Consider the following 14,783-nt stretch of genomic DNA (forward strand, 5'->3'; position numbering starts at 1 on the left):
CTGAATGCTGGAATTAAAAAAATAGCCACAATGATTTGCTATTGGAGAGCGGTTTTTCGATTTTGTGGTTATAGAACATAGAACATACAGTGCAGAACATGGGGAGACGTTAAAATGTCTCTGGTACTTGCTTCCATCTGCGTTGCTAGGGCAATGACACTTGTGTTTGTGTTTTCTGTTGCTTCCTTAGACCAGATGTGTTGCAGCCACAGTCAAGTGTGCAAGAGGAAACTGATGTGAAGGACCCGGAGGTCGGGCTGTTGCGGCGGGGAGGGAGATCGCAGAGGGGCCATCAACACGAGCACCCACTCGGGCGGTCTGAGAGGAAGCGGGTACATTGGGCAAGGAGGGCAAAATAACTTCAGGAATGCTGAGCTTAAAGTTACCTCGTCTACTCAGCATCAATCAAGTGCCCAAAGTAGGTGAATTTTTAACCTGCTGTTTCTGTCTTGTCTTTAACCTCCTCTTGTTGCTCCATTGTGGTTATAGAACACAGAACATACAGTGCAGAAGAAGGCCATTCAGCCCATCGGGTCTACATCGACCCACTTAAGCCCTCACGTCCACCCTACCCTCGTAACCCAATAACCCCTCCTAACCTTTTTGGACAGTAAGGGCAATTTATCATGGCGAATCCACCTAACCTGCACGTCTTTGGACTGTGGGAGGAAACCGGAGCACCCGGAGGAAACCCACGCAGACATGGGGAGAACGTGCAGACTCCGCACGGACAGTGACCCAGTGGGGAATCGAACCTGGGACCCTGGCACTGTGAAGCCACAGTGCTATACACTTGTGCTACTGTGCTGCCCAATTATAATTACAATTACAATATGTTACAATTATAAATTCAGCTTGTCGTTTTATACCAAAGATATTTATGACGGTTCCAGTCACAGCTACAAGTATTAGTTTATTTTCATCATCAAAAGGCTCCTGTTGTCTATGACCTTAATTGCCAGTCTGTGACGTGGAAACGAACAAGGAAGTTTCCGGGTATTGGAGATTGCGCAGATTTCAGTTCTTGTTTTAATGTTTGAAGCTCCCCACCCTCTCAGCTTCGTAGCCCGTCTCCTGGGGACCACCTGAACTGGGAGCGCTCACACTCATGGGTCTGCGTCACTTGGCTGTTTTTTGTTTCCCCCTCCCTGGGTCGCGCTCCGAACCTGTCAACCTCAAGCAAAACAAAACAGAAGATCATCTTCGAGCTGCAAGGTGAAATGTGGAATGAAGGGCTGTTGTTTATTCCCATCATACCGCTGGAAGAAATGATGCACACTTTATTTCTCCTGAGACTTTGAAAGTAGGGCAAAAAAAAAAAATCCGCACCTGAGCAAAGATCACCTTACGGAAAACAATAGCATCTTGCAGCCCGTGTTACAGAACGTCGTGTTGGTGTCTGTGCAGGAGCTGTCATCATTGCTGAGGTAAAGCCTCTTGCCATGCATGCACAATCAGGAAAGGCTCAGGTCCCAACCCTGGCTCAAGTGCTAATCCGTCTCAGTCGCCATGGCCAGTAAGGTTCATACAAATGGCCCCAGCACCTCTGGTTTCGCTCGTGTTAGATGACGAGACATGGGAGCAGTCTCATGTGGACCATAAAGATTGACAAAGAGCGGGTGGGACAAATGGGCTCTGTGCTGAAGACTCTACCTAATTCTAAGCAGGTGATCACTGCCGACAGGTCAGCTATACCAGTCAATAAAAAAGGAGAGGGTTTACACCAGGTCATTTTGCCCACTTAGTGAGACAGGCTCACACATGATAAATGGAACGAGGCTACTTTGGAGAGGCAGCATGCATTTGGGGGTGAAATATTAACTGGCACCAATGGAATTATACCCCTAATGGGCGAATGAATGCATTTAGAGAAGGGGGAAATAGCAGAATTTATGAAACACAGTTCCTAACCCCCCCCCCCCCCCCCCCACACCCCCGACCTCCCTAAACATTAGCACAGGAAAGGTTGACGATTGCTGTTGTGGTGATGTTTTACAGCTGAAAGCAGAGGCAGACTTTCAGTGAAACACAGCGTCAGTGGCGGGGGAACCATACGGAGAGGTGACTTGTGGTGGGAACAGGTCGGTGCAGTGGTTAGCACTGCTGCCTCACAGCTCTGGGGACCCGGGTTCAATTCCAGCCTCGCGTGACTGCTTGTGTGGAGTCTGCACGTTCTCCCCGTGTCTGCGTGGGTTTCCATCGGGTGCTCCGGTTTCCTCCCACAGTCCAAAGATGTGCAGGTTAGGTGGGTTGGCCACGTTAAATTGCCCCTTAGGTGTCCAAAAGTTAGGTAGTGTTACGGGGTTACTGGGATAGGGTGGAGGCATGGGCTTAAGTAGGGTGCTCTTTCATGGGATGATGTAGACTCGATGGGCTGAATGGCGTCATTCTGCACTGTAAATTGTATGATTCTATAACACCAATCAGAGCCTTGGTAGCTCTAAATTTGCTGGTAGGCCCATTCGAATTTCTTGAGCCTATCAGCAGGCAATACAGAACAGCATTGGGCTCTGATTGGTGGACTTATCTTTACAGCAGGGAAACAGTTTGCCAGATGTTAGGAGGTGGTAGAGACCCGGATCTCTGGAATTGGTGCAAAGTTTCTGAATTTCATTGAATTTTCAAGTTTCAAAGCAGCAGCCAGGTTTCTGGCATTCTGCCTGGAGGGCAGCCTGAGGTTAAAGTGAGATCGCCGACCGAACATCGAGGTGCGAGCCTGCAAAGCCTTTAGTGAGACGAGGAGGAGGTGCTGGTCAACGGCCATTGAGGGGAGTGGTGGGGTGACTCTTGACCCCCCCAGGCCAGGGCTGAGGAAGGTGGGCAACAACCGAAAGGAACAGAGTCCACTGGGCCAGATAGGCAGCAGCCAGGCAGGAAGGCTCGCGGTCGTCGAGGCTCGAGGCCCTGCGAGAGGTGAGCAGAGCAACAGTCGGGAGGTGCGAAGAAGACCGGGCAAGCGTGGGGGTTGTGTATTGGGGAGCAGCGGCCAGCGGGAGTGGGCAGACTTGACCAGATCCAGAGGCCAGTCAGGCCACAGGGCTGAGAGAGAGAGGGCTGGGCTGGCAGCAACTCGACTGGACATCATTGGGAGGGGGCAGGGTGTGACATGGGAGCCCCACAAAGAGGGAGAGCATGGGGCCCCAAAAGTGTACGTCCGCCTCTGACTGTCTGACTGAAATTGCAGTCATGGTGGTGTTATTTGTACTATCTGTATTCATCAATCTGACCTTAGAGCACATTATAACTGTTATTGGAATGGTTTCGTATTCACACTTACAGATGCGGAGATGAAGTCCGAACTGTGCAATGGTCCTTGCTTGAGTGATCATATTTAAAAACCATTGACCCCTTTCCCCACCATTCCCTACCCTCTAGTCTGCTGCTGGTTTGCAGGTCCATGGCCATCAACAGACCCACTGATATGGGGGCCTAGCAGCCACCGGTCACCTATGGTCCTGGGCAATGTCAGCAGACTACTTGACAATGGAGAACATCAAGACCAATCCCACCCTGTCTGCGGACAACCTCCTCACATTCACAGGATCATCCCATGGTGACCTGGTGTGTAAACCTGGTCCAATCGATCTGAACCACAGTGCAGAGGACATTTGTAGTCTCCCTGTTGCCATAGCTGAGATTTGCCGGGAATAGAGTTTATACACGCTCAATCCCTCCATTTTTGTTTTATTTGTTCATGGGGTGTGAACTTCATGAGCAAAACCAGCATTGTTGCACATCTCTATTGGCCTTGGGAAGGTAGTGGTGAGCTGTCTTCTTGAGATGGTGTGACATTGTGTAGGTACACCCGCAGTGCTGTTAGGGAGGGATTTCAGGATTTGAACCCAGTGACAATAAAGGAACAGCAATATAGTTCCAAGTGAAGATGGTGTTCAGCTTCAAGGAGAACATTCAAGTGGTGGTCTGTTGCCTTTATCCCTTTATCATAGAATCATAGAATTTACAGTGCAGAAAAAAACATTCAGTCCATCGAGTCTGCACTTTAAGTGGTCGAGGTCGCAGATTTGGATGAAGCTGTCAAAGGAGCCTTGGTGAGTTACTGCAGTGCATCTTGTCGATGACACATATGGCTGCCAGTGTGCATTGGTAGTGGAAGGAGTGAGTGGTGTAAGTTGATGGATGAGGTGCCAATCAAGTGGGCTGCTTTGGCCTGGATGGGGACTTGCGCCCTATAGATGGTGGACACGCTTTGGGGAGTCAGGAGGTAAGTTACTCACCTCAGAACTCCCAGCCTCTGATCTACTCTGCTAGTTACGGTATTTATATGGCTCGTCCAGAGGAGTGGTTGAGGTCTCTGGGTCTGTACTCGTTGGAGTTTAGAAGGATGAGGGGGGATCTTATTGAAACTTACAGGATACTGCGAGGCCTGGATAGAGTGGACGTGGAGAGGATGTTTCCACTGGTAGGAGAGGCTAGAACCCAAGGACCCAGCCTCGGACTAAAGGGACGATCCTTTAAAACAGAGATGAGGAGGAATTTCTTCAGCCAGAGGGTGGTGAATCTGTGGAACTCTTTGCCGCAGAAGACTGTGGAGGCCAAATCACTGAGTGTCTTTAAGACAGAGATGGATAGGTTCTTGATTAATCAGGGGTTATGGGGAGAAGGCAGGAGATTGGGGATGAAAAACATATCAGCCATGATTGAATGGCGGAGCAGACTCAATGGACCAAATGACCTAATTCTGCTCCTATGTCTTACGGTCTGATCAATGCTAACCCCAGGATGTTGAAGGAGGTTTCAGTGAAGATGCCATTGAATCTGCTTCCACCAGTCAGCTGTGCATTTTTTTTTCCTGTTGTATCCAGGGTTACCAATTCTAAAAATAGCATCAGTTTCATTGCCTAGAGGATATTTTATACATTACCCTCTTATCTTTATTGGTAAATGCTTTAAAAGACTGATCCTGAGGGAATTTGACAGGGTGGATGCGGAAAGGGTGGTACCCCTTACGGAAAAGACTAGGGCCAGGGGATAGCATTTAAAAATACTGGATTAAGATGGAGATGGGGATATTTTTTATTTCTTTCAAAGGTTGGTGAGTTTGTGGAACTCTCTTCCGCAGAGAGCAGAGGAGATCGGGTCACTGAATATTTGAGGCTGAGTTAGAAAGATTGACTGACAAGGGAATCGAGGAGGTAGGCAAGAAAGTAGACATCACAATCAGAACAGCCATGATCTTAGTAAATGGCAGTGCGGGCTCAAGGGGTCAAACGGCCCACCCCTGCTCCTAATTTGTATGTTCGTATGTATGTTGCGCCGTTATTTTTCTTTGTCAACGTGATACCTAATTAATGGTGCTAAAAATGACAAGTTCAATTCTTCCCCCATATGTTGTTTCCAACTTAAAATGCCCAACATAGCGGGGGGAAAGGTGCTGTACTGTGTGGATCCTACGCCAATCCTGGTCTCAATGGAAAAGTCAACAGTCTGGTACTCCCAATTGGAAAGGATTAAAAAGTCATCTTTAAGGAAAGAGGAATTCTCCGAATTCTGACAAGTCTCCATTTATCGAACCCAATTTGCCTAGCGATAAGTAGCATTTAAAGATTGGTTTGTACGGTTCAATGGCCTCTTGGCTCCCTTCAGAGTAGGGTTGCCTGCATATTGCCAGAGATTTCATCACATCACCTTCCACCTTTCACAGTTCTGCTGTTTTTCCTCCATTTTCAGTATTTCTACAACAAATACCCCAAAACACAAGTGTTCAAAGAAATTCTTTTTTTTAATTGTTATGACTACAGCAGATGTTCTTTGCTGACCTAGCAAAATCGCAGAGGGAAACTTGTTTTGCTGATCATACCCCTTTTTGTGGTCTAAAAACGAGTGACTCAAGAATGATCCGAGGAACATGGAAGTTTAGGAACACTTTTGGGATTAAAAGAAAAGATTAAAATTGTGCGCTTAAGTTTTCTTTGTTTCTTGTCAATTAAAGTTACACAGCTAAAATAGTATTCTAGGCAACGTTTGAATCACAGAATCCCTGCAGTGCAGAGAAGGCCATTCAGCCCATCGAGTCTGCACTGACCCTCTGAAAGAGCACATCTAGGCCCATTCCCCCGCCCTATCCCCGTAACCCCACCTAACCTGTACCCCTGAACACTAAGGGGCAATTTAGCGTGGCCAATCCACCTCACCGGCACATCTTTGAACTGTGGCAGAAACCCACACAGACATGGGGAGAAAGTGCAAACTCCACACGGACAGTTACCCGAGGCCGGAATTGAACCCATGTTCCTTGCGCTGTGAGGCAGCAGCGCTAAGCACCGTGCCGTAAAATGTTCAAGCGCATAGATATTGGATGATACTGGGATCTTGTTTTGCTCTTGTACGTTTTTAACTCCAACTCCAGTAATATTACCCAAGGCAAAACTGCTGTTACTTTAGTAAAGGGAAACCACACAATTTCTCTCTCGCTCCCACTCAGTTGCGGAAATCCAAGAAAATTCAGACATAAGACTGTTTTCCAGAACAAGATTTTTCTGGTTTCTGGATGGCTGCTTCAGGTTTCACACCTTCACTCAGCACAGAGCAGTCCCCAGGATACCTTCCCCACACAGCCAACACAACTCAACTCAACATCTCTCCTTAAATATCCTTTTTCTCTTCCATCTTCAATTCCATTGTCCTCAGCCCCTTTGAACTCAGATTTTTGTATTTTTGGAAAAGCTTTCATGTCTTTGTATCACTTCCTCTTTTGGGTCAAATAACATTTAATAATTTTCCCTTTGTTTATTTATGAAACGTCTGTAAGTTGTAAAAGTTCCTTACTCCCCTTTGAAATTTAACAGCTGAAAAGCCAAGCCCCTATGTATCTCATGATGCAATTTTTTAAAACTCATCTATTAACTTAGGAATCTATTTCACCATGGCCTTATTTCAAACATATTCATTTGGCACCTTTACCCTTTTATCTCTCAACTCTCCCAGACAAGGGGCGGGATTCTCCCATACCCAGCGGGGCGGGCGGACCCGGCGCCGGGGAGTGGCGTGAACCACTCCGGCGTCAGGCCGCCCGGAACATGCAGAAGCCTCCGCACCTTCAGGGGCTAGGCCAGCGGCGGCGGGGTTGGCGCCACGCCAAGTGGCGCGGAAGGGGCTTGGTGCCACGCCAATCGGCGCCGAAGGGCCTCTGCCGGCTGGCACGAGATGGCGCATGTGCAGGAGTGCCAGCGTGTGCTGGTGTCATCCCAGCGCATGTGCCGGGGTTTTGTCTCCGCACTGGCCATGGCGAAGGTCCACAGCAGCTGGTGCGGAGGGAAAGAGTGCCCCCACGGCACAGGCCTGCCCGCGAATCAGTGGGCCCGATCGCGGGCCAGGCCACCGTGGAGGCACCCCCTGGGGCCAGATCCCCCCACGCCCCCCCCCGAGGACCCCGGAGGCCGCCCGCAGAGCCAGCTCCCGCCGGTAAGTACCAGGTCTAATTTACGCCGGTGGGACCCGCCTAAAACGGGCAGCCGCTCGGCCCATCGCGGGCTGGAGAATTGCCGGGGGGGGGGCGCTGACAGCGGCCGCGGACCGGCGCGGCGCGATTCCCGCCCCCGCCAAAACCCCGGCGCCAGAGAATTCGGCAGCCGGCGGGGGCGGGACTCACGCTGTCCCCCGGCGATTCTCCGGCCCGGCGGGAGGTCGGAGAATCCCGCCCAAGTTGCCTCTATTGACCTTTCAGTAGCTTAATTAAATAATTTGGACACACGGTCTCACACACACCCCCTTCTTTACAGAATAACACAATATTCCTCAATATATAAAGATATTCCATCCTCACATGAAACCACTATGATTTCTCCAGCAGTTTCCTGGCAATCAAGGTTTAAATCTTTGACTCTCCAGAGTTGGCAAACTAACTTCATAGAGCACTAGGAATCAGCACTGCCGTGTGGAGTCGTACCACAGGTCAGCAAGACTGTGTAGAGGGAAACATTCCCTTTCCATTGGTCATTAGTTGGGCTTTTGCAACAATCTGATAGCTTTAATGTTCTATTCATATCCCTGCCAACACAAATCATTGGCTTCATTGACTAAAATTCCATACCTCTTTGTAATGGGCATTCAGCTCCAATCTTTGGCTTACTGGTCCAGTGCCGTAGCGACTGCATTGTGGTACAAGGTACCCCTCCCTCCAGAATTGTCCACAAATTAAAGATGAAATTCCTGGTTACAAACTGCAACCAATCCAGCAGAATAGATCGTAGGGGCTTTAATAAAGTAGTATTTTCTCACAGTGTCTTTGAACGCTTTAATAACTGACTGAAAACAAGGGGGGTGAAGCTTTTTTGTAGGGTGGAAGGGTAAAAGGGGGTGGCTGGGTGATGAAACCTGCAGAAACACGTCCACTCGGAATTGGCAGCGGGAGTACTGTAATGCAATCCAAGACACGGCAACTCCTGGAGATGTTCCTGGACCTCCCTCATGTCTTTGCAGCTAGTTCAGAGTGCAGATGTACTCGAAGGTTTCCAACTTTCTTAGATCTGGAGAAGTCGAGGGGGAAACTGGACAAGCAAAGCAGTTGACTTACAAATTTGCAAAACCCTCCAGATTTCTCCTCATCTTAAGCCTGGGTTCAGTCAATGATGGTCAACTGGACATTTGGAGGTAAGTGTCTCAATTTGGGCAGCATGGTGGCACAGTGTTTAGCACTGCTGCCTCACAGCACCAGGGACCCGTTGGGATTGTGTCAATTCCAACCTTAGGTGACTATCTGCGTGGAGTTTGCACGTTCTCCCCCATGTCTACGTAGGTTTCCTCCCACAGTCCAAAGATGTGCAGTTAGGTGGGGTTATGCGGATAGGGCAGGGGAGTGGGCCGAGATAGGTGGCTCTCTCGATGCAGACTCTTTCTTAAATGTATTTTATTACAAACGTATTCAGAAGTACAAAAACATAAATAGATTGAAGAACATTTTCCACATCTCACAGTTCACAGTTCGTACACATTTTTCCCCTTTTCCACCCCCTCTCCCCCCGGCGACAAACGATTCCTCAAACATGGTCATGAACAGTCTCCACCGTGTCTCAAAGCCCTCCGTTGCTCCCTTCAATTCAAACTTAATCTTCTCCAGCCAAAGAAAGTCGTACAGGACCCCCAGCCAGGGGGTCACCCCGGCGGCATTGCGACCGCCATTCCAGCAAAATCCTTGGCCAGGCAACTGGAGAAGCGAAGGCCACAACAATGGCCGTCTTCCTCTCCATCAGCTCCGACATTTCCGATACCTCAAAAATTGCCACCATAGGGTCCGTCCCGGCCTCCACCCCCACAATCTTCGATAACACTCCCCTCCCAGTACCTCAACAACTTCTCACCGCCCCAGAACATATGTGCGTGGTTTACTGGCACTTGCCTACAATTCTCATCCTCGCCCGAGTCATGTGCACCATGTGTACCACCTTAAACTGAATCAAATTCACCCTCGCACACGAGTTGGTCGAATTCACCCTGTGCATCGCCTCACGCCATACTCCCCATCCTATCTCCCTCTCCCATTTCTCCTTAATCCTCACCACCTACACTCCCCCTTGTTCCCCCAACCACCCGTATCTGTCCCTGATCCTACCCTCCCTTTCCACATCCGGGGGCAGCAACCGCTCCAGCAGGGTATACTCCGGCAGCTTGGAAAACCCTTTCCATTTCTTCCGCGCAAGATCCTTCGCTTGCTTCCCTTCGCCAGCTCTACCCTCTCCCGCAGCTCTGCTATATTTAAAAACCTCTCCTCCAGGTACAGATCCCTCCCCCTCACCCGCCCTACCACTCTCCACCTCCGATACATGCCACCCGTCTCCCTCGGCTTAAACGCATGGTTTTCACACAGCGGTGTCAGCACCGACATCCCTTCCATCCTGAAGTGTGTGCTCAACTGATTCCACACCCTAATCATGGACAGTACAACTGGGCTCTCCATATACCTCCTCGGTGACAGAGGTAACACCGCTGTCACCATGACCTTCAGGCTGGACCCCCTACAGGACTCCTCCTCCGTCCTGACCCATTCTGACCTCTCTCCTTCCCACCACCGCCTCACTTTCTCCCCATTCGCCGCCCAGTAATGGTGCAACTGATTCAGTAACGCCAACCCTTTTTTCTGCTTCTGCCCCTATAGCAGGGCCCTCTTCACCCTAGGTACTTTCCCCCCCATATAAACTCCAAAATTGCTGCAACCAGCTACGGAAAAAGGCCTTCGGAATGAAATCGGGAGGATCTGGAATACAAATAGGAACCTTGGCAGAACGTTCAGTTTTACCACCTGGACCCTCCCCACCAGTGTCAAGTATAACAGATCCCATCTCCTCAAGTCCTCCTAAATCTCCTCCATCAACTTGTAGGTTCCATTTGTGCATCGTTACCCACTCCCCCGTCACCTGGACTCCCAAATACCTAAACCTATTCTGGCAACCCTAAATGGCAACACCCCCAGATTGGCTTTTGCACCCGCCTCATTCAATAGAAACACCGGGGCCACGTATAGTAGATGCACCCACGCCACAAACTCTGGTCCAAACCCAAACCTTCCCAGAACCTCAAACAGGTACTGCCACTCCACCCAGTCTAAAGCCTTCTCCGGGTGCATAGAGACCACTACCTCCAGTACCCGTCCCCTCAACGGGGTCATGATCACTATTAGTAATCACCTAATGTTACTGGAAAGCTGCCTGCCCTTCACGAAACCCGTTTGGGGTCGGTGCTGACTCGATGGGCCGAATGGCCTCCTTCTGCCCTATAGGGATTCTATGGTTCTATTCTAATTTAGTGGTCCCAATGCTTCATGTGTAGGTTGCGCAGATCTGGAATCTCAAGCTGGAAAGCAAATGTGTTTGATTCGCAGCTGATAGCATTTCCTGCCTGTTAGTTTAACAGACGGGAAATCACATGGGTTGCCAGTTGAACACAGTCATCTCTGTGTCCAACGCCTTGGTCATAACTGTTACATAAAACATTGTAAGTGCTCACTGAATCGCTGCGTATAAGCCACAGGCTTCTCTGACTAAGGCCAGGCATCTCTTGCGTTGGTGAAGCTTTAGGGCTGATAATCCATTCAATGATGTTGATGCTTAACCACCCACCATCGCTCCCTCCCAACTGTCCCCACTTCTCTCTTCCCCCCCCCCCCCCTCCCCAATACTTTAAAAGGTAAATGTCTTCATGTCAAATGTCCCTGTGATCGCCAGCTGTCTATCGGTGGGGAGGGGGACCGGCTGGAGAGGAATTTTCCAGGGTTTTACACCTCTGCATGGGTGTCTAGAGGCAGGGCAGGGGAAGGGCTGGGTAATTAGTGGGAAGTGTGTTGCCAGAGGCTGGGGTTCTGCGGCGAGTAACTCGCCCCTAGCTTCCCCTAAGACTGTCTCCCTTCTCCAAGGCACCAGCCAGGAGTGTGATGAAATACATTCCATTGGTCTGGGCGTGTGCAGTTCCAACAACGCAGGTTTGGCACCACCCAAGACAAAACAACCCGCTCGTTTGGCACCCCCATCCACCACTTTCAACATTCATTCTCTTCTGATGTTGGCACCCCCATCCACAAGCCACTCACCATCCTGACGGAGCTTTAATGCTTCTCTTTCGTTGTTGCTGAGTCAAAATCCTGGAAGTCCCTCCCTAACAGCACTGTGAGTGTAACTGAGTCGTGGGTGACCTAGGTTAGTGAGTGGGCTTCATGAGTGGCACTCCATCTCAGTGGGCCCGTAAGATTGAAATCAAGCTTGTTCACTAACCATGACCCCATGACTAAAATTAAATACATTTAATACATGCTGAATATGTCAGAATGAGTTATAGAAAATATGTAATCATTTATATACTAATACAAGTGTCATCAACTTCAAATGGTAAAAACTTTAATAAGGACACGGAATGTCCACACTGAGTAAAATAAAAAATAAAGTTTTATTTACACAAACGATCTGTACAAACCTGGTAGATCCCTACCGGGTTCCTACGGTGCCTTACAGGCTGACCTTTATACAATGGTTAATTGAGATATCTCGTCCCCAGCGGGAGAGCTCGCACTCCACAGGGAGCACGGGGTAGACAAACGTGCCCACTCCGTGGGTTCCATGTGGGATAATATAAAATCACAATAAATATTTACGCTTCGGACGCAGAGGGAGTGCACGGCTCTCACCGTCAGTGCTGTGAGCAATCAGCACGCATGCACCTCACTTCATTCACCCTCGCTTTGTGTGCGAATCACTTCAGTCACACCGAATGTGGCGACCCTGCGCGTGTGCTATGGTCAGGAAATGTCTTGTGGGCCAGACTCAGAACCCACATGGGGGGCTGCATGTGGCACTCGGGCCGCAGGATGCCCAGCATTGGTGTAACCACACCACATGGGGAATGCAGAGGTTCAAGAACACAGCCCAGTCCATCGAATCTGCGTCCCATCCATTGACTCTATCTACACCTCCCGCTGCCTGGGGAAAGCGGCCAGCATAATCAAAGACCCCTCCCACCTGGGGTATTCACTCTTCCGACTTCTTTCATTGGGCAGGAGATACGAAAGTCTGAGAACACGCACTAACAGGTTCAAAAACTGCTTCTTCTCCCAGATATCTCAAAAACCGCTGTTGCCAAACTCCTGAATGACCATCTGGAGAAGCCAGGTATTTTGAATACAACTAGTATAGGTAAAAGATAGTTGTTTAAGCATAAATATTAAGCCCCAGTTTTAAATACTCATTTATAAATGAGAATTTCAGCACCCATAAATTCAGGTCTTCAATAGATACATGAAACAGCATAAAATTCCATCATCGATTAAAACAGCACAGTTGCAAGATGATTTGACACTGCTTGTGCTAATTGTCAAGGACAAGGGCTGAGCTCCATGGCAACGAGGTGGCAGGAGTCCAGTGCAGCTTGTAGAGCATTGAATCAAATACATATTTTACTGAATCTTTCTCGATATGAAGTCTCCATTGTTACATTAGCTCAGCTCGCTTAAAACCAGTTTATTGCTGGTAAAGATTAGCAGAATATCACATTCCATAACATGCAGACATGAAACAATTAAAAGCTGATGTTGCACATTGAAGATGGACGGCTTGCCATCAAATCAAATGTGTTTGAGTCTAACCCAAACCAATTAGGATTATATTGGGGTGTGATTAGATGACTTAAGACAGATATGAAAGTGTATTACTGAAAAGTTTCCGCCCGCCATTTTAGTTGTCTTTTGGGGTGTTGTGTCTTTGATTCTCTGATTCTGTCAGTCTGTTTTAGTCAGTCTGTCTTTGGAGTGATGTAGTGTATTTTTGACTTTGAGTTTGAGTTTAGCTGAAGATTAGCTCTCTCTCTCTTCATGTTTCATTTCCAGACTTTGACCTTTTAAAAGTTACTTTCGAGCTGTCTGCCTAAGCAAAACGATAATGGGCGAAATTCTCCGGAAACGGCGCGATGTCTGCCGACTGGCGCCCAAAACGGCGCAAATCAGACGGGCATCGCGCCGCCCCAAAGGTGCGGAATGCTCCGCATCTTTGGGGCCGAGCCCCAACATTGAGGGGCTAGGCCGGCGGCGGAGGAATTCCGCCCCGCCAGCTGGCGGAAAAGGCCTTTGGTGCCCCGCCAGCTGGCGCGGAAATGACATCTCCGGGCGGCACATGCGCGGGAGCGTCAGCGGCGCTGACAGCTTCCCACGCATGCGCAGTGGAGGGAGTCTCTTCCGCCTCCGCCATGGTGGAGACCGTGGCGGAGGCGGAAGGGAAAGAGTGCCCCCACGGCACAGGCCCGCCCGCGGATCGGTGGGCCCCGATCGCGGGCCAGGCCACCGTGGGGGCACCCCCCCGGGGCCAGATCGCCCCGCACCCCCCCCCCCCCCCCAGGACCCCAGAGCCCACCCGCGCCGCCTTGTCCCGCCGGTAAGGTAGGTGGTTCAATTTACGCCGGCGGGACAGGCATTTTAGCGGCGGGAGTTCGGCCCATCCGGGCCGAGAATCGCGCGGGGGGGCCCGCCAACCGGCGCGGCGTGATTCCCGCCCCCGCCGAATCTCCGGTGCCGGAGACTTCGGCAACCGGCGGGGGCGGGATTCACGCCAGCCCCCGGCAATTCTCCGACCCGGCAGGTGGTCGGAGAATCTCGCCCAATGTCTTTGATTCTTCTGAAAGCTTCAAATTGTCTTTGAATTGTCTTTTAAATGACTTTCAAATTGTAATCAATAGAAGACAAAATAAAAGAATTCCTTTTGGCACCTGAAAAGCTTTAACTGCAAATTTCTGCTGAGTCCCTGTAATCGCAAAGTGCTACTGGTAACCGAATAGTAGAAATAATATAAATTCCTTCAACTTTACACAGTCGAATAATACGAGGAATCCAAAAACTTGGCGTAGTCCAGAAATATTACAAATCTTTCAACTTGTCGTGGTGTGTCAGGACTTTGATTCGTCAACTAAGCTTCCCCCAAACTTGGCGTAGTTCGGCAGGTTAAGATCCTTCAATTAAAGATTCCAACACCATCTTATAGACTGAACTGATCTCTCCACACATCTTCACTACTGAGTAGTCCTACACTTCGTATGCTCACCCGATGCCTGTGTCTATGTATTTACATTGTGTATTTATCATATGTCCTATGTTTTTTCATGTATGGACCGATCTGTCTGGACTGTACCTCGGTACACGTGACGATAAATCCAATCCAATCCAATCCAATTGTAAAGGCAGCTCACCGCCACCTTTTCAATCACTGTTGGGGATGGCCAATATATGTTGGGCTTGCCAGAAAAGATCATAACACAAGAACAAATAGAACATGATCCAGCCAGCACAGCGTCATGGG

General features: G+C 49.4%; 1 protein-coding gene across 4 annotated transcripts in view; it reads left to right on the top strand.

Annotated features, from left to right (window-relative positions):
• The window catches only part of LOC140387410 (membrane progestin receptor gamma-B-like), a 162,209-nt gene that overhangs the window by 102,456 nt on the left and 44,970 nt on the right, over window positions 1-14,783 (top strand). For all 4 annotated transcript variants that reach the window (XM_072470491.1, XM_072470490.1, XM_072470493.1 and 1 more), the window contains one exon: window positions 191-418. In XM_072470491.1, the coding sequence (XP_072326592.1) occupies window positions 368-418 (51 nt within the window). In that variant the 5' untranslated portion in view covers window positions 191-367. The remainder of the gene's footprint in view (window positions 1-190; window positions 419-14,783) is intronic.

The sequence above is a fragment of the Scyliorhinus torazame genome, chromosome 12 (genome assembly GCF_047496885.1).
Source record: "Scyliorhinus torazame isolate Kashiwa2021f chromosome 12, sScyTor2.1, whole genome shotgun sequence".
Classification (NCBI taxonomy): domain Eukaryota; kingdom Metazoa; phylum Chordata; class Chondrichthyes; order Carcharhiniformes; family Scyliorhinidae; genus Scyliorhinus; species Scyliorhinus torazame.